General features: G+C 45.6%; 1 protein-coding gene across 1 annotated transcript in view; it reads right to left on the bottom strand.

The window, feature by feature from the left end:
• LOC138453024 (testicular acid phosphatase homolog) overlaps window positions 1–18471 on the bottom strand; it is a 193815-nt gene that overhangs the window by 109174 nt on the left and 66170 nt on the right. The window contains exon 5 of the mRNA XM_069605444.1: window positions 11530–11628. Coding sequence (XP_069461545.1) covers window positions 11530–11628 — 99 coding nt within the window. The remainder of the gene's footprint in view (window positions 1–11529; window positions 11629–18471) is intronic.

Raw genomic sequence — 18471 nt, 5'->3', positions numbered from 1 at the left:
CTTTTGTCTTTTGGAGCACCTTGTGCCGACTATTGGGTATTGAAATCGCACTCGCCTCAGGATACCATCCGCAGACCAAAGGGCAAACTGAGCACCTTAATGATAGCATGGAGCAATACCTTAGATGTTTTGCCAACATCCAACAAGACAACTCGGTAGAGCTCCTCCCTACAGCTGAGTTTGCCTATAACAACGCTCTGTTGGAGAACATTTCACAAGCTCACAAGAAGGCGTATGAAAACCTTGAAGGCAGCAAATCAAGAAATAAACAACAATCTGATAGACATCACAGAGAAGTACCTGACTGGGATGTGGGAACCAAGGTCTGGCTTTCCAATAAATAAGATGGGTTCGACCGTTCAAGTTATCGCCAAAATACATCGGCCAGTATGAGATACTAGCCAAAATAAATCCTGTAGCTTTCAGATTGTGATTACCCAAGTCTCTGCATCGCCTACACCCATTTTTTTCACTCTTCTCTTCTTCGTTCGTATGTTCCTGATACCCACTCTCCCTCAAAGCACCCATACCGGGCCCTAGTTCCACCTCAGACTGATAAATATGAGTTTACTCATATCTGTGATTCCACTCTCCAATACCTGGTGAGTTGGAAAGGGTATCCTTTGTCTGAAGATTCATGAGAACCAAGCTCTCAAGTTCCATCGTCTTCACCCTGGCAAACCCCGAAGGGGAGTTTGGGGGACGGTACCGTAGGGGGCATACTGTCACAGCGCCTCATCCATGGCGACTCTGGAACCAGTGGAGATTGCACCGCCATTAACGCGCCATCACATTTCCCTTGGAACATGGCTTAGAGGTCCATGCATTTCCAAGATGGCTGCCGCCACCGGGTTCTTATTCACTTTTGCTCTGGCAATCGCTGCGTTGCAATCCTTCTCCTCTGGGCCATACGCTTACATTTTCCTTCTTATGAGCTCACGCTCTGCCTTCTTACCCATTTCCTCTCTCATTCCCTTATCCTTGCTTGCTCGCTGCCTCCCGTTGACCCTGCTTAGCGCTCCACTAATCTCTTGTCCTTGCTCGCCTTTGAGTCCCTTTACTGCCTTGCTGTTCCTGCTCCTTCGGTGGCACTTGCAGGATCCTCTCCTGCTGGACACTGGACATTGATAGTTGCTCTCCAGGTGCATACTGGATTTGGTATCCACATTGCTGGCCAATCTCCAACTCCTAGGTTTTTTTGGAGCCTTGCAGCTTTTTCCCCTTATCGGCTGTTCCGCGGAAGGGGGTCCTGTGTTCAGACACTTGCTCTGTTATCACACATCTGCTGATCTGGCATAGTGACTTCCTTCCATGGCAGACCCTATATTCACAAGGAGAGAATAACCACCAAGAAGAAGAAGAACGTAAGGATACCCCAGCAAGACCCCTCATCTTCTTCATCATTCGACGATGGTGAGGAGGAGGAAGGGGATTTTGACATATATTTAGGTACGGCTGGCTTTTTGGAATCTGCTGATTTTGAAACTATCACACTAGGTTAGCCTGTTCTATTTAGTAGCCTACAAATGTCCTTGTTAGGTCTGGGCCTGTGAGCAAGACCCATGCTGTTCCTTTGCCCATAAGCTGTCCAAAAGTGCACTATGCTGGTACATGTGCGGTACACTCACAATTGTACTGCACATGTACCAGCATAGTGCACTTTTGTACAATAGTCCATCCCTGGGCTCCACCTGAGCCTCACATTATTTATTGTATCCGCAGGGACGATTCCATGGTCTCTCCCGGAACCATAGCCGTATTGATTACGCCGCCTGCCTATAGAACCTCATCCCACTAGCAGGATCCAAATAGGTAAGCCTTTATGCCTATACTACCAGCCATTCTTTTTAATTAATACCATCATTATGGCTACTTACAGCCTCGTCTACCATTCCTTGATCTCTCCCGACAGGAATGGCCGCCTCACGGAAATTGAACCCTCATCAGTGTACTTAGACACTTAGATGAACTGAGCCACTGTGCTCCCTAGATCCGGTAAGCTCCGGAATCTCCTTGTTCAGCATGTATATATTTACTGCTCTACTGCTAGACCGTTCTGAATTGACTGACTCCTGATATACTCTCTGTCTGTTTTACTTCAACAGACCATATAGGATACTTCTCTCACATGAATATCCCATCCTGATGAAGGCCTATACCACCTAAGCTCAATTTTCTTACCTGTAATTTGGCCGAAACACTGTCGTGTTGACTTGTTCTTTTGTTGTTGTTGTTCAACCCTAGATTGTGTTCCACGCAAGTACGATGATGACTATGTTACTACTTCACTAAATTCTCTAGTTTCCTTCCCAAGGAACACAGAGAATGTAGAAGCAATAGAACCTTGTCTTTCAAATATTTAACATTTGATCCATGTGATTCAGGTACTACACCTTGTAAGTTTGTAATGTTGAAATATCCTATGTCCTAGAATTACAAGTGTATCTTAAACACCCACTGCAAACAAATTAAATCTGAATTGCAGTATACAGAAAATCTTTTGTGTGTGATTCTGTGTCCACCACATCAAGTTGTGACGAATTCCGGAGTCATCTGTTCTTTCTTCAGCAGCTAGACTCACATGGCCTTGCTCATCTGTGTGCTTTATATGATGTTACCCACCTGGGCAGAGCAAGGCATCAACCAGGTGCCCCGTTGAATATTGATTGTTCAGACAAGGCCACTTTGCATCACTTTCGTACACTGTAAGTAGACAATATAACTGAAATGTATATTTCTTACAAGGTCTATCACGCAGGTACTAAATCACTTCTAAAGAGAGAGCGACAGATCGACCTTGTTATAAATGTACATTTTAGTTAGACTGCTAACTACGTAGGGAAGTGATACAATGGGGTCATGTGTTTCCTATAGGGTAGATGACAGCCTCGCCTGAATAATGGCAGGCTTGCAGTCATCAATCTCTCCTTGTTACTTTGTATTAGTACCCGGCGAGGGTCAATCAGAATGTAGCAAACATTCTGATTGGCCCTCGCCAGCACTTTACCCGACTGGGAATCCCTCGGCTGGGATTCCTTTCCTTTGTTCCCGGCGGGGGCTTGGCAGCCCGTCAGCCAATGAGGAGGCTCGAAAAGGGGCAATCCCCGCTCTGAGCCTCCACATGACTGGAGGCTGCCATCCTCCCCTGCCAGGGATTCAGGTAAGTATTTTCTTTCTTCCACCCCCTCCCCTGCAAACAATACCCTCCCTGCCCTCCCAACCCCACTTGCCTTCTTTTTTTCCCCTCCATTTTCAGAGTGAACGTGCTGGGAACACTTCTGTTCCTAGCGTGTCCTCTCCCGATGGCTGCCATGGAAAGGGAAAACGGCCTCCATTTTCCCTTTCCTGACAGCCATTTTTAAAAAAAAATTCTTTTTGTTTTGTTTTCTGTTCCGAAACGCTGCAGCATTTCAGAACAGACAAAATGCTATTAGTACCCCTGTCTTGCGGGCCGGGGGAACTAATAGCAATAAGTCCTCCGCCATGGGGGCCTTTCCGAGTCAGGTATGCCCCGTGGCGTTCGTTAAGGCCCTCGCTTCGCTCTGGCTTTTTACTATGGGCACCAGGGCATTGCCTGACTCGGTAATACCTGCTGCGGCGAGGGCCTTATTGCTTAAATAGTTGTCTAAGGGTTCCACTCCTATACATTCTGCTTTCTCTTTTGTACCTCACACGAAGGCACTTATTTCTAGTTCTGACAATGAATGCAGGCTCTTGTCATTTCTCTTATCATCTCTGGTAATTCAGTTCTTTTTGGTTTTCCTAGGCAGCCATCAGCGCCTTGAAGGCAGTTCTTAATTCTACCACCAGGCTAGTTTCTGAGGCCAAGAACTTGGTCAGGTTTCGTCCTGCTCTCGGGTGGGAGTTCAGTTCAAGGCGGTGTGTCTAACTCACATTGCAGTTCCTACCAAAACACTGGGCTACATCATGCCCAAAAGATATTTGGCTTTCAGGGGACTATGGGGTCTCGGGAGCCAGCGATTACTTCTGTTTGAGGTCCCTAAGGTTTGCTGCTCCTTTAAGGCGCTCTTTCTCTGGCACAGCTGTTACATAATGGACCGTGTGTAATGCCCTTCTACCTACAATGGCAGAGTTGCCTAACTTCAGTGGCAAGCGCAGAACTTGGATATGGACCGGACATTTCCCTTCACAAGTGATCCTGTCGCTCTCTAGTCAGTGGAATAAAAAAAAAAAGTAACTCTTATGTTTGCCTCTTTATTTGTGCCTTTCTTGCTTTGGTAAACATGGATTCAACTACGATGTTGTTCTTATGAATGTTTTCATTGGTCAGCATTAAGGTGCAATTTGGTGCAATGTTTGTGCTATAAAACCTTTAATTAAAACCATCGTTGGGCCTTCAAGCCGGCAGGTAAAATGTGCCCCCTATGTGCATGGGCAAGGACACTGTGAATACCGACGGCACACAATGGAACCTGGCTCTTGTTTACATCCAGTTTCCTGCATGAACAGCAGCCATGCACCTGGACACGAAGCTTCTAGATTGGGTCGCCATCTGCCGACGGTTGGTGCACTTTCGACATTTCACAGGAAGGGTGAGTTATTTTGCAGTTCTCCGTGGATGTCTTGGCTGTCTTTATTCCAAGACATTCTTAAAACGCAGGCATCGAAATGATGTGGGCACCTAGAGCGTCTGTGGGCAGTGGTGTGATGTGGGCAGCTGGGCCTTCTGTGGGCACTATTGTGATGTGGGCCCCTGGGGCTACTGTGAGCACTGATCTGATGTAGGCATCAGGGGCTTCTGTAGACACTTGTGTGATGTGGGCATCTGGGGGTGATGTGGGCTTCTGTGGGCACTTTTGTGATGTGGGCATCAGGGGCTTCTGTGGGCACTGATCTGATGTAGGCATCATGGGCTTCTGTGGGCACTTGTGTGATGTGGGCATCTTGGGGTGATGTGGGCTTCTGTGGGCACTTTTGTGATATGGGCATCAGGGGCTTCTGTGGGCACTGATCTGATGTAGGCATCAGGGGCTTCTGTGGGCACTTGTGTGATGTGGGCATCTGGGGGTGATGTGGGCATCTGGGGATTCTGTGGGCACTTTTGTGATGTGGGCATCTGTGGCTTCTGTGGGCATCTGGGGGTGATGTAGGCATCAGGGGCTTCTGTGGACACTTGTGTGATGTGGGCATCTGGGGGTGATGTGGGCTTCTGTGGGCACGTTTGTGATGTGGACATCAGAGGCTTCTGTGGGCACTGATCTGATGTAGGCATCAGGGGCTTCTGTGGGCACTTGTGTGATGTGGGCATCTGGGGGTGATGTGGGCTTCTGTGGGCACTTTTGTGATGTGGGCATCAGGGGCTTCTGTGGGCACTGATCTGATGTAGGCATCAGGGGCTTCTGTGGGCACTTGTGTGATGTGGGCATCTGGGGGTGATGTGGGCATCTGGGGCTTCTGTGGGCACTTTTGTGATGTGGGCATCTGTGGCTTCTGTGGGCATCTGGGGTGATGTGGGCATCTGGGGCTTCAGTGGGCACTTTTGTGATGTGGGCATCTGGGGCTTCTGTGTGGGCACTTTTGTAATGTGGGCAGCTGGGACTTCTGTGGGCACTGCTGTGAAGTGGGCAACTGGGCATCTGTGGGCCCTTTTGTGATGTGGTTAGTTGGGACTTCTGTGGGCACTGATCTGATGTAGGCATCAGGGGCTTCTGGGGGTACTTTTGTGATGTGGGCATCTGGGGCTTCTGTGGGCACTGCTGTGATGTGGGCATCTGGGGCTACTGTGAGCACTGTTGTGATGTGGGCATCTGGGGCTTCTGTAGGCACTTTTGTGATGTGGGCATCTGGGGCTTCTGTGGGCACTTTTGTGATGTGGGCATCTGGGGCTTCTGCGGGCACTTTTGTGATGTGGGCAGCTGGGGCTTCTGTGGGCACTTATCTGATGTAGGCATTATGGGCTTCTGTGGGCCCTTTTGTGATGTGGTCAGCTGGGGCTTCTCTGGGCATTGCTAGGATGTGGGTTTCTAGGTCCCCAAACGAGTTTCGGCTCTGGCATCTCTGTGATATATGATGGTTCATACCACTCCCTTTCATCCACAGTTGTGGAATATGTTCAGCTGTTGAATTAAGAATGTATAATTATAAAAAAGTTGTTCCTTGACCACTCCCTTCCAGCACTCTATAGCAATTGTAATGTTTTTGCAGAGCGCAACAACTTTACTTTGTCTTACTGCTGTGGCAGGGAAATGACTGAATAACTGGCACCGTTAGCAACGGTGCCAGTGATTCAGTGGTTCCTGTGACTCCATGGAATGGGAACTTACTGCCGTTGCCGGCACCCTTAGTATCCCGTAACACCGTGATCTCAGGCACTGGTACCGGTAAGGCGAGTTTGCCGGTACCAGCGGGTTACCGGCAAACTCATAATGAGGGCCTATGTGGCACAGGTACCGGCGGGTTACCGGCAAACTCATAATGAGGGCCTATGTGGCACAGGTACCGGCGCGTTACCGGCAAACTCGTAATGAGGGCGTATGTGGCACAAGGGTGCTCTCATCCAGTTGCAAAGCGAATAAGAAGTAAGCCGCTCTTGGAGCAATCCTAACTAAAGGTCAACCTTGTGATTATGTATTAATTAATTTCTCTACAGAAACAGTAATGGTCTCTATAGTTGGACAACATGGACAGAAACAGGTGGGAACTTGATTTTAGAAATCTTCTTGTTAAAAAGTCAATAACACTTTATGATAATTGGTTATTGGAGCAAGTCACAGGCAGCGGGGTTGAGAACATCATCTACTTTGAAAACATTACCAAATGTTCTGTAAAGTTGCACAGTATATGAACATGTTTTTTAAAACCCTTAATCTGTCGTTGTGTCTGTGTGTTATTATTATCGGCTTTCAATTACTGTGTGCTCTGCTATTAAGTTGTGCCTCTGCTGATTTGTATTTGGTTGCTGAGTATTTGAAAAGATTTGTAATGAAATTTCATCTTTTTAACCTTTCTTTTTTTTATTCCTGTAGTAATGGATTGGTACCTTGTAAACTATGTAAATGATCTAAATGTGTTGATTATTCGTAAATTTAATTTGTGTATATCTACTTGTGATGTTTGTTTTGTAAAGGTTTCATTTAAACCAGATACAATACAAAAAAAAAAATATATGAACATGTTTGGAATGTTGTCCAGAAATAAGAATGTGTAATTATTCTTTCACATGTTTTGCAGTATGCTGCGTCAGAGCTGTGCTCAGAAGACAGGACTAATCTTAACAGAACAACCCATTGAAAGAGGGATGCAGAAGTATGGCTCAAACGGTAAACCATGAGTAGTAAAACCAACAGCAACCTAAAGAGGTAACTCACTGCGGCGATGCACTGCATTATTTACTCTTCTGCACCTTGGCCTAATGGGCATTGCCATTTTCAATGCTAATTTGCCTCTGATCGTCCTGATTTCTGTCTTCCGGTGGTTGTTGCTTTGCTTGATCCTCCCATTGGAAGACATGGCAAGTAGATTCAGTATCAATGCTCTTTCATCTCCAAGGCCTGAGCCTTCAGACATTCACAGCTTAGTCTTCAGCACCATTTTGATGAGGAAGTTGGCAGCTTTGTATAAGGCTCTGAGTGCCCTCGTCACGTTCTCATTGTCAGACTAACCGACCACCACCTCACATGGCTGGCTGGTCTTCAAAATGTGGGATACCCAGGAGCCTTCACAGATCCCCTCGAGGGCTATAATGAGGGCCCATCTATGGGGTGCAGCTCTAGCAGCATTTTTGGATCCTCAGCCTCGGGTGCAGGAGAAGCCACCTTCGGGCGGCTGATTACGGTAATCTGAACTGTACCTCTCACTTTCCGAGCACATTACTGGCATATTCAGAGCATCATTTTGCACGTTGCATGGCTTCAAGTGTACATGTCTCGGACTGATGTAAGCAGCAAGCAAGACCACGCAGAGCAACAGAGGTTTGAATCCCGGATCCGCGCATGGAAACCAAACTCATGTACGGTATTAGGCGTGTTTTGAATAAACCTATTAAATAAATAAAATACATTCAGACGTGAACTAAATGCATCCGTGGCGCTGGAGAATTTTGGAGCTGCTTTGAGGTTGGGTCCAGAAGTAGCGGTGGCGGTTCTCCTTGGAGTATCCTCCGCCACGCTGTCTTCACCAAAGGGAAAGCGCCTTTCTTTGGATTGATCTCCACAGTTGATGGTTTCCCATCAGATGGTTTGGTTCCAGACTACTTTTGAAATTCTCACTGTGCGTGCCAGAGCTGCATGATCACACATGACACAGCCTTGTTTTACATCCACAGTTCCACGCTCACCAACAACAATTTTTTCTCTTATTAAAACACACTTTTTTTGCGCACTGTATGAAACATTTGGCTGGGTATTTAACCTGTAGAGGAGGAGTCAAGTGCCTCTACAGGAAGTCCCACCCCCAATTTGCCATATGTTGGAAACCAGAAATTGCGACATGCCCAACACCAGTGATGGTACCTATACCGCGAAGAGTCCTTGAAACAAGGCATCCATTGAGAAGATCCTATATGATGTACCCGCGGAGAAATGGCAGTCTTCTGAAGAAAATTCCGGAAGAAGTGTGAAGATGAATGAAAGAGAAGACTGGTGATGTCACATGAAGCAGAAATGATGCACCCAGAAGAGATGCCAATGAAGAAGGTGAATAGACCTTCTAGAATCCAATGGCGAAGTAAAGAATTGAGCAATATTTCATGAGCGGAATGAAGATTGCAAGTGCGCAGAGCACTGAAGAAAATGCAAGTCGTTTTACAATTATACGGATGCCGTATTGCAAGTAGACTAATCAATCATGAGGCTGGCTATACGTAGTGAATAGACTGCAGGCGATGCCGCCAATATATATACGGGCGAGTTATGAGGAGTCCACTGTGGGGAACTTACACACGTCCAGTTGGTCTAAATTCCTTATAGAAAATATCCTCATACGCAATATCTATGGGGGTCAGAATATCAATTCCAATCTAGCTGTGTTTTAGTCAATACAGTTTTTATGTGTCAAACATGTCCGCCTCTGACTTGCTCCGGATGGGTGTACTTTTCATTGGAGTCCCTCTTCTATTTCGACGGCAATGAGCGCCGTCTCACTCTGCATCACTGCTTTTAAACTCTATGGTTCTAAGGGAACGAATTGTTGTGACCAAGCGGCAGGGAAAGCCGCGAAACGCGTTAACGTTCCCAACGCGCACATCTTTTTTGCACTTTGGGGGAGCCTTATGTTAATGGCTTTTTAATATGTTTGTGCCGTCCTGCAAGGCACCAATAAAGATGACTTTTCAATTGCGAATTGGATGTCCGGATTAACATTTTGGGAGAAATAAAGAGTGCTGCTCAGTTTTACCTGATTCCATCAGTGTGAAGAAAAAGGATATATATATATATATATGTATGTATAGAATCTGGATGATCCACAATGCATTTTAGCAAAGTAGGACCCTGTGAACAGAAGGGCTGAAAGTGTGGCGCAGTTGAAGAAAAGAGCTGACGGCGAAGGAAGATTTGGGAAGGCTTGTCTGGCCCATTGTCAAGGGTTGGGGCAGCCAAGAAACTTGTAATATATCTGAAAAGATACAATGAACGTGAGAAGGGAGACAAGCTCCTGTTAGATGTAATGCAAAATCAGTAGAAATGCCAGGTTTTATTCATTTAATAGTGTTAAATACAAAGAAGGAGCTCAAAACACGGTCTCCTGTCACATGGTCAAGTTGAAAATAGACTTTAGGCAAACTACACCGAGACCAGAAGATAAGGCCGTGCTCACACTCCCTTTTATTCTCAGGCACAGTGATCCTTTGCAAGGCCGAGTTCAAAAAGCTAATTGAATGGCAGACAGCAGGAGTGATGATGGATGATGGGCTAATTGGGTGCTGAGGCACAGACAGGTCCAACCCTCCAATACCTGGGGTACCAGCTTGCGTGCTGCTAGCGAGTGGAATATTCCAGAAGGGTGCAAGAGTGCCAACCAATCATAAAGGGCCACATCGCAAAGAGCCCTATAGTTTGAAAGCCAATGAAAGGTTGTGTATTTGATGAACGGAAGATGACTTGCACTAGGGGTGGGCACAGCTGTCCACCTGACTGTAGAGACCCAATCACACTCCTGTTACCCATAGAAAGTATGCCTACATGTTCCCTTTAAGCCTATCATAAACCCCCATATTCTTTCTTATCGTGCCACGTAGTATGATGTCCCGTATGACGAGTTTTTGCTATATAAGAGATGTTTTTTATGAAATGCATTGAGAGAATGCTTGTGCGGGGTCTGTTGATGCCCGTTGAACTCCCTGTTTTAGATACTTGTTCACTTCCTGAGTCAGTCTGATTATTGGTACGAGAGTAAGATCTGCATCCCCATCCATCCCAGATAGCGCTACCTCGCTTAAAAGGGCCTACCGGTTCAAAGGTTGGCTATGCAGCAAAATGGATCAGATGCAATTGACAAATAAAGCTAAAGTCTTCATATGGTTGTGGCTTCTTCACCAATGTGGGCAACTTCACGATTCATGGTAGTTGCTTTTATTCCCAGCACTAACATGCACCCGCAATCTAACTTTCAGGTTCTGCAATTGGAACTATTATTATTTTGCGTTTTAAACGTTTTACACATTTCTATAAACTACAGATCAAAAATTATAGCCTATTGGGCCATCAAGTCAAGACAATTGTATGCAATGGCATGGTCTCAAATGCATAATGGTCACCACAGAAAGTGTACGTCTAAAATGTTTAACTCAGAGTGTTCATATTCATTGGTCCAAAACACAGCTTGTTGCACGATATTCACTTTGTTCCCAAATATTGGACGTTGTATCAATAATACCTGTCCTTTTATGGACTATACCCTATGCATGGGGTGATTTTCACTAAAGAAAAAAAGATTGTATACTAAATACCCGCCAATCATTTTATTTTTCAGCTTACTTCATTCTGAGCGAGACGCAAATCACCATCAGCAAAACGTGTGATGTTCAAGATTACATTATGCAACTGGGATCAGCACCATCATTGCCACTTACACAAAATGCTCGCCTCCCTTTGCCGAGAAGTTCCCTTCCCAAATGTGCCCTCAACTTCTCATATTGCTCCCACTCTTTTCCATCCTTCTCACAACGTTCGCTCCCCTTTTCTTCCCCTCTTTCTCCTTCCCCTTTTCTCACTCTCTTCTCCTTCTCTTCTTCTCCTTTGGCCCTTACATTTATTATTTACCTGCCACGCCCTTATCTCTACTTTGCTTCTATTTCTCTAGGGTTCCACATTGCTAAATCATTCCTCTGATTTTTCCCATTCGGTAGTTCCTCTTTCTTTATCCTTGCTTTCCTTCCTCTCTCTAGTCCTATTTCTATCTGCTCTGTCTTTCATGCACCCTCCTTCCCTCCCTAGCTACCACTCCCCTTATAGGCCCTCCTTACTTTACAAATACTCCTTCATCGCCCCCAGTGTTCTCTCTCGGATGCCACTTGCCTTCAGTGTACCCTCCATGCCACTCCTATCCACCCGTAGACCCTCTGGCTCTCACCTTCCAGGCATCCATCTTGTCTTGGTACTGGGGCAGCTGGACTGTCTCCTCCATCAGCTCGTGGTATCGGGGGCAGTCCTTCATGGGGAACTTCAGGAGCTGGAAGACAGAGACAGGGTCAGTCATTCATATCCTGCAGAGATAGTGAACAGGCTGGAGCCATCTGACCCCCTTCTATTGGCCTGCCTGCCTGCTAGGTCTGCCCAGTCTCTGTTTGCAAGCTAAATGTACCTGTTCACTATGCCTTCTTCCTCCTCTCTGCCATCTTAGTCTCCTCTGTCTAGCTGGTGTCTGCCTCTAGATGCATGTTCTCTGCCTCCCCACTCTGCCTGCTTGCTCTGCATGCTGTCATATTATTCTCTGTGTCCTTCTATTCACGTTGACTGCTCACTCTCTGCCACTTCACTGTGCTCCATCTTGCTTTCTCCTCGCTCGCTTCCTGCGCACTCACGGCTCCCAGTTTGCATCCTCCTGGCTTCTGTCTGCCTGTTTATTCACTTCATATCTGCTCATTCCCTGTCTGCTGTTGCTCTGCTTGCTCAGCCTGCATTTCCCATCTACTGGCTCGCTGCCTGCTTGATGCCTGTCTTCTCGGTCCGTGTGCTTGCTCTGCCTTTGTGTTCTCTCTTCTCCCACCATCATTGCTCTCTGGGCTACATGCTGTTCTTCTGTCTTGTTGCTCCTCACACTGTATCTCCTAAGGTCTTGTTTGCTTAATTTCTGTCAACTTTTCTGTCCATCTTGCTCTCTCTCCTGTCTCTCCGTGCTTGTGCTCTGGCTGCTTGCCTTCTTTGCTCACTTCTTTCTCTGCTTTCTCTCTCATTCCTGCCGTTCTGAATCTGTAGTGTATGCCTGTAGGCTCTCTCCAGGTCCTTTTTCCCTTGCTCTCTTTCTACTCACTCTAGCGTCTTGCTCTCTGCCTACTGCTTGCTCTGTTTCCGCATTGTCTCTTGGCATACCCTGAATCTGCTTGCTGTCTGTCTGCTTCTGCCATATCTGTGTCTGCTTGCTCTATGCCTGGCCATTAGGAGGATTTCTCTCTGCCACTGAATTGAAGAAATGTGAATGCTATATCCAAAGCTAGGCCTCCGGGTTACCATCAAGTTCACCTGACTCTTCACCTGTAAAGGCAGCTGGGTTGCCAAGGCAGAACTCTCTGGCGGGCAGAGGCGTCTCTTGGGGGTTGTTGGGGGGTGGGGAACCTTTTGGTTATAGCCCCGGGTAGAAGCTCAGGGGCTACAACCAAAAGGCTAGCTAGCCCCGAGTCCCGACAGTCCTGACATGAGTGTTACAGACCTAGCAACACCCCGGCTGGAGGGGACCAGGGTTCGTAAAGGTCCAGTCAACACTTCATAACATACAATTAAGGGACTTCCACGCAGTCCAATACTCAGTATATATCTTGATCTTTCCATTTGCAGGAAAAAGGAAATACAGAATTGCACGAGAGTAACTTTCTAAAACTGGATAGATCAAAGGCTTAACATGTGACTATGTCAAGTAAGGGTTACCAAGAGAGAGGCCAGTGTCAACCGGGGACTCTCGTACCAAAATTCCCCAAATGGGGGTTAGATTGGTCCCAAAGTTAGGTTTATTCTAAAGGGGATACATCTCTCCTGTGGAGTTCATTTCAGTGGTGTAAAGACACTAGGCATGTGCTTCTGGTTATAGGAAAGCAACTGTGAGATGTCAAAGGTTTGGAAATAATTTTGAAAATCCAGGCTCACCCGTGTCAGAAGTAGTTTCCAGTTTAGCAAAAACAATGCTGGTTTGGAAAAAGAGGATTGCCCCCCCGCCCCCACAGGAAGAAATAGGTTAGGGTTGCCAGATGTGTTGCTGGTCCAGGGAAAAGGGTCATCTGATGTCCAGCATCAGACAGCAGATGTCCAGTATCCATGCGGTTTGGGTAGGGTGACCAGATTAAAAAAAATAAAATACCCGGACGGGCCATCGAAATAGAAGTAGGACTAAGGTAATCACACACAACTTTAGTCCTAATTCTATGTCGGTGGCTTGTTGGGGGGGGGGGGTGGCGGGCGGTACGGGGGTGTGCTAACATGCACACTCCTCATTGGAGGAGAGCGCCGTGGAGGGGAAGAGAGTTGAAATGGGGGCGTGAAAAGCATTTCACGCCCCCATTCACGCAAAAAGTTTTGCGTTGGGACTCGATTTTGGGATTTCGAAATCGGGTCCCGGCAAAAAAAGGGACCATATCTGAAACCCCGGACAGGGTTTATAAAAGAAAAAACTCCCGGGACCCCCGGACGTCAGGTGATTTCCCCGGACTGTCCCGGGAAAACCCGGACGTCTGGTCACCCTAGGTTTGGGTCTATTTGACCTAAAACATTTGACCTAATCACATTTGATCAAATTTATTTGACCTTTTTTTCAGTCTAAAATGCAGGGGGAGACCCCCCGCAATCACCCCCCACTTCTTCTCAACCTAATCTATACCCTTACTTACCCCATATATATATTTAATTAAATTTGACTGAATAAAAGGTCAAATAAATTCGATCAAATGTTTTAGGTCAAATGTTTTTAGGTCAATTGTGCTAATACCACAGACACAAAAAGACGGCAATTCTCTGGGATAACCTTTTGAACTGTCCCACCTTTCCCAGATTACGATGTGTCACTCCAAGACAGAATTGTAATAGAACTGTGAGATTAGCCTTATATGACGTCAGACTATAATTGTGAAGTTTAGCATGCATCACACCTTTGATAGAACTGTGAAGTTAAGCATGCGTCACACCTAGAAAGAACTTTTGAATTTTAGCATGCGTTACATCTAGATAGAACTGTGAAGTTTAGCATGCTTCACATCTAGATAGAACTGTGAAGTTTAGCATGCGTCACACCTAGACAGAACTGTTGAAGTTTAGCATGTGTCATACCTAGATAGAACTGTTGAAGTTAAGCATGCATCACACCTAGATAGAACTGTTGAAGTTAAGCATGCATCACACCTAGATAGAACTGTTCAAGTTAAGCATGCATCACACCTAGATAGAACTGTGGAAGTTAAGCATGCATCACACCTAGCTAGAACTGTGAAGTTTAGCATGCGTCACACCTAGACAGAACTGTTGAAGTTTAGCATGTGTCATACCTAGATAGAATTGTGAAGTTTAGCATGTGTCACACCTAGATAGAACTGTTGAAGGTAAGCATGCATCACACCTAGATAGAACTGTGAAGTTTAGCATGCGCCACATCTACCTTAGTCTAGTTTATTTATTTATAGAGCACACCTAACCCAAAGGTATCTGGGCGCTTTTGCTTGTGCAAACGACAGAAGTTACAAACATATACATAGTTAAATACGTTAGGCAGTTGACTTGTGTTACAGATCAAGATAACATGCCTGACATAAGAAATAATTATAGAGATCAATACAGTTACAGATGGAGAGCGAAAGTGACAAACGCCTAGCTTTACAGATCCAGGTGTTAATCCAAACCAGGCATGTGAAGTGTGCTAATGTAGTTATTTGAACTTAGTTTTGCAGGGCCGAGAGCCAGGCTTTTACCTTATTTCTGAAGGACCAGAATGAAGGTTTGGCTCTTAGAGCTGTCGACAGGGAGTTCCAGAGATCAGCTGCTAGAACTGGGAAGCTGGACCTGCCTGCTTTTTGTAATTTGTATTTGGGAACATTTAGACAGTTTCAGTAGTTGGATCTGCTGGGTCTGAGGGATTGGTTTCTGGTGAAGTTGTCAAACCAAATACTTTGGGGAAGTATTGGAAAGGCATTTGTGAGTGATCACTAATGTTCTGAATGTGATCCTGTCTTGCACTATGAGCCAGTAGGTATTGTGTCTTGCAAGTGAGATGTGGTTAGATCGTGTGATGTTTAGAGCCATTCTAAGCGCATTATTTTTGAGCACTTGTAACTTGTTCAGATTTTGTTTGTTGGTGCCTAGGTATAGGGTGTTACAGTAGTCCAGTTTTGATAATATACGTGCTCTAACCAATGTGATGCAACTGTTAGTGGACATAAAGGGCCTTCACGCATTAATCAGCTTGGAGGTATAAGCTGTTACTGACACCTTTGCATTGACTTGTCTGGTGAGGGAGAGGGTGGAATCCAAGTATAATCCTAGAGTTTTAACATCGTTGGATACTTGGATGTTATTGCCATCGATGTTGAAGGAATTATGTTGAGAGTCTAACTTGTTAAGTCGAGGTCTTGACCAATGAGTAGTAGCTCAGTCTTATCGCCATTGAGGCAGAGGCCATGATTAGCCATCCATGCCTGAATTCTCAGGTAGATTTCATTCAGAAGTTTGGAATTTTTGTCGTAAGAGCCTTTTAGAGTGATGAGGATTTGAGTGTCATCCGCATAGTTAGAGTAGGTGACACACAAGTCATCTAAGTGATCAAACAAAAGCTTGGTAAAAATATTGTATAGGGTAGGGGGGACACAGGAGCCCTGTGAGACTTCCCATGAGATTGGGGCTGATTCAGCTGAGGCCGTTGGTGCAAAGACCTCATGGTCCTGTCTGCTAGGAAGGACTGTATCCAGGCGACAGCTTTAGAAGACAAAGAGGCTGCTGAGGTCAAGTGTTTTGCAAAGATATTGTGATCGACTAAATCAAAAGCTGCTGATAAATCGAGTAGGAGGAGGACGGCCAGATTTCCTAGAATGCGTCACATGTAGACAAATCTGCAAAGTTTAGCATGCATCACACCTAGACAGAACTAACCCAACTCTAAAAGCTGAACATTCGGCTTATACCTCTCATACAGTAACCTACATGACTATTTCTCTGCACAGCTATCCGCATGTACTTCACCACATGGCAACAATAGACAAACGTCACATAACCCGACAAAACAGCACATGCAAATTTGTTACAGACCGAAAATCGCACTCAAGCTCAGCGAACGATGCAAACCGAATTGAATCTGCCAACAGGACATCACAACTCTCACTGTCCTATTCCCACTATACCCTACTAACCCCCCCGATTCCCTCTTTTTTAGATCTGCAAGAGCGCCTAGGGACCAATTCCGTTGGTGACGGTGTGCGGTACAAATATCTTTAACATTAACAATGGACAGCCGACAAGTGTTTCAACCTGGGGGCTTTTTAGCTAAACTTGCTCATAATTCTCATTCCAGCATACACTTCTTTATGCACACTGAATTCAAATTTCGCCAACTCCGAACGGTCTGCATGTTGCATTTCGCAAGCTGCATATGACTCTATTTGTTAAGCACTGGTAAGGAGTTTTGACTTAGCATGTGCTTTCTCACATGATCATTTGAAACATTTTGCCATGTCAGTGCGCCTTTTCCTTTCTTTCGTTTCCTCTCAGACGCACTTGGGCTCTCATTGATACCGATTACCCTCATTGAGAGAAATACTGACCTACACTTCAGGTAGTTCTTTTGAACTAATAGTAAGACCACATGTTTTTTGAATGTTTAAATATTCATATCTGCACACTCATGACTTACATTACTCACCCGGTGCCATAGCATTGTATTATGGCACGCTGGTTTCAGGCCCCTGCATATATAACTTCCCAGCCTCACTACTTTATTGCTCATTCGGTGGCTCCACGTGCACAGCGTAGCATGGGTGTTGCTATCCTTACCCCCAAGGGGCACACACATGCTCAATCATGTATGCACTTTGGATAGTTTCTTCTCTGCTCAAGGCATTCTGAATTGACTGAGGGGGCACAGGGGTTTAACCTCAGGTGGATTTTCATGGTGGTCACTCATTACAAGTGAAAGTGGGTAGCTGTTTCTGTGGTATTCTCTGTATACTACTGATAAATTGTCCTCTACCACACAGTCCCCTAAAAAAGAGGACTACCTAGCTCTGTACTAATATAATGGTCACTCAGTACAAGTAATTTACAAGAGTGATGTATTGCAACTGGCATTTAAGTGCTTTTCCTTCTGTCCTTCTCAACCGCTTCTGCCCGTGTTTACCAATTACGTACGTACTGATTGTCCATCTGAACACGTGTTCTTTTATTTGTTTTTCGCCATTTGTGTGGAATTGCGTTTTAATTATTCCATACCACGGGAACTCTAATGTCTTTTAGGGCACTCACTTTTCAGGAGATTTACAATGTGTGATAATTGCTTTTTGATGCAACGTTGTAACAACCTTGATAAAGACCTGCATTAAGGTCGAAACATGTGTCGGCTGTCCATTGTAACACAATACCTTTGTCATGTAGATCCAACCTGCACAGATGTTACACCTTGATCTCCCTCTTATTATGATATATTAAACCACATTCTTTGTTACAACATCTGTTCCATACGCATAGCTGTCTTGGGTATTTGGTTACTACCTCTGGTTTTGTTTAGGCCTCTAGGGTGTAGGTGCTTTATCTAGACACATGCCACGGGAGGTACTTCTATATACAAACGAATTATAGCGGACCCAGCGCAGGTGATCTTTCAGCTCGTAGCTCTCCCAGCAGTTTCATTGCACTCTTAAGAATGTGGTGCGATATAACAGCTGAGAGATGACAACTCACTGGGGTTGGTGTAAGTGGCTAACGAAAAAGGACACCGGGCATCAGTCTGCACTAACCTGATCTAGAAAACAGGCAACGTGTGGGCTTGGAGAGATAACTGGCTGCACTCACCCTGACCTAGAAAACAGGCAATGTGTGGGCTCGGAGAGATAACTGGCTGCACTCACCCTGACCTAGAAAACAGGCAATGTGTGGGCTCAGAGAGATAACTGGCTGCACTCACCCTGACCTAGAACACTGGAATAGCATGGATTCAGAAAGGTGACTGACTTCACTCATCTAATCTAGAACACTGACATAGCATGGATTCAGAGAGGTGTCTGACTTCACTAACCCGATCTAGAACACTGACATAGCATGGATTCAGAGAGGTGTCTGACTTCACTAACCTGATCTAGAACACTGGCATAGCATGGATTCAGAGAGGTGACTG

The sequence above is a fragment of the Ambystoma mexicanum genome, chromosome 1p (genome assembly GCF_040938575.1).
Source record: "Ambystoma mexicanum isolate Mex_15411 chromosome 1p, UKY_AmexF1_1, whole genome shotgun sequence".
In the NCBI taxonomy this organism is placed as follows: Eukaryota; Metazoa; Chordata; class Amphibia; order Caudata; family Ambystomatidae; genus Ambystoma; species Ambystoma mexicanum.
The sequence above is the reverse complement of the archived record's forward strand: the minus strand, read 5'-3'. Positions and strand labels throughout refer to the sequence as shown.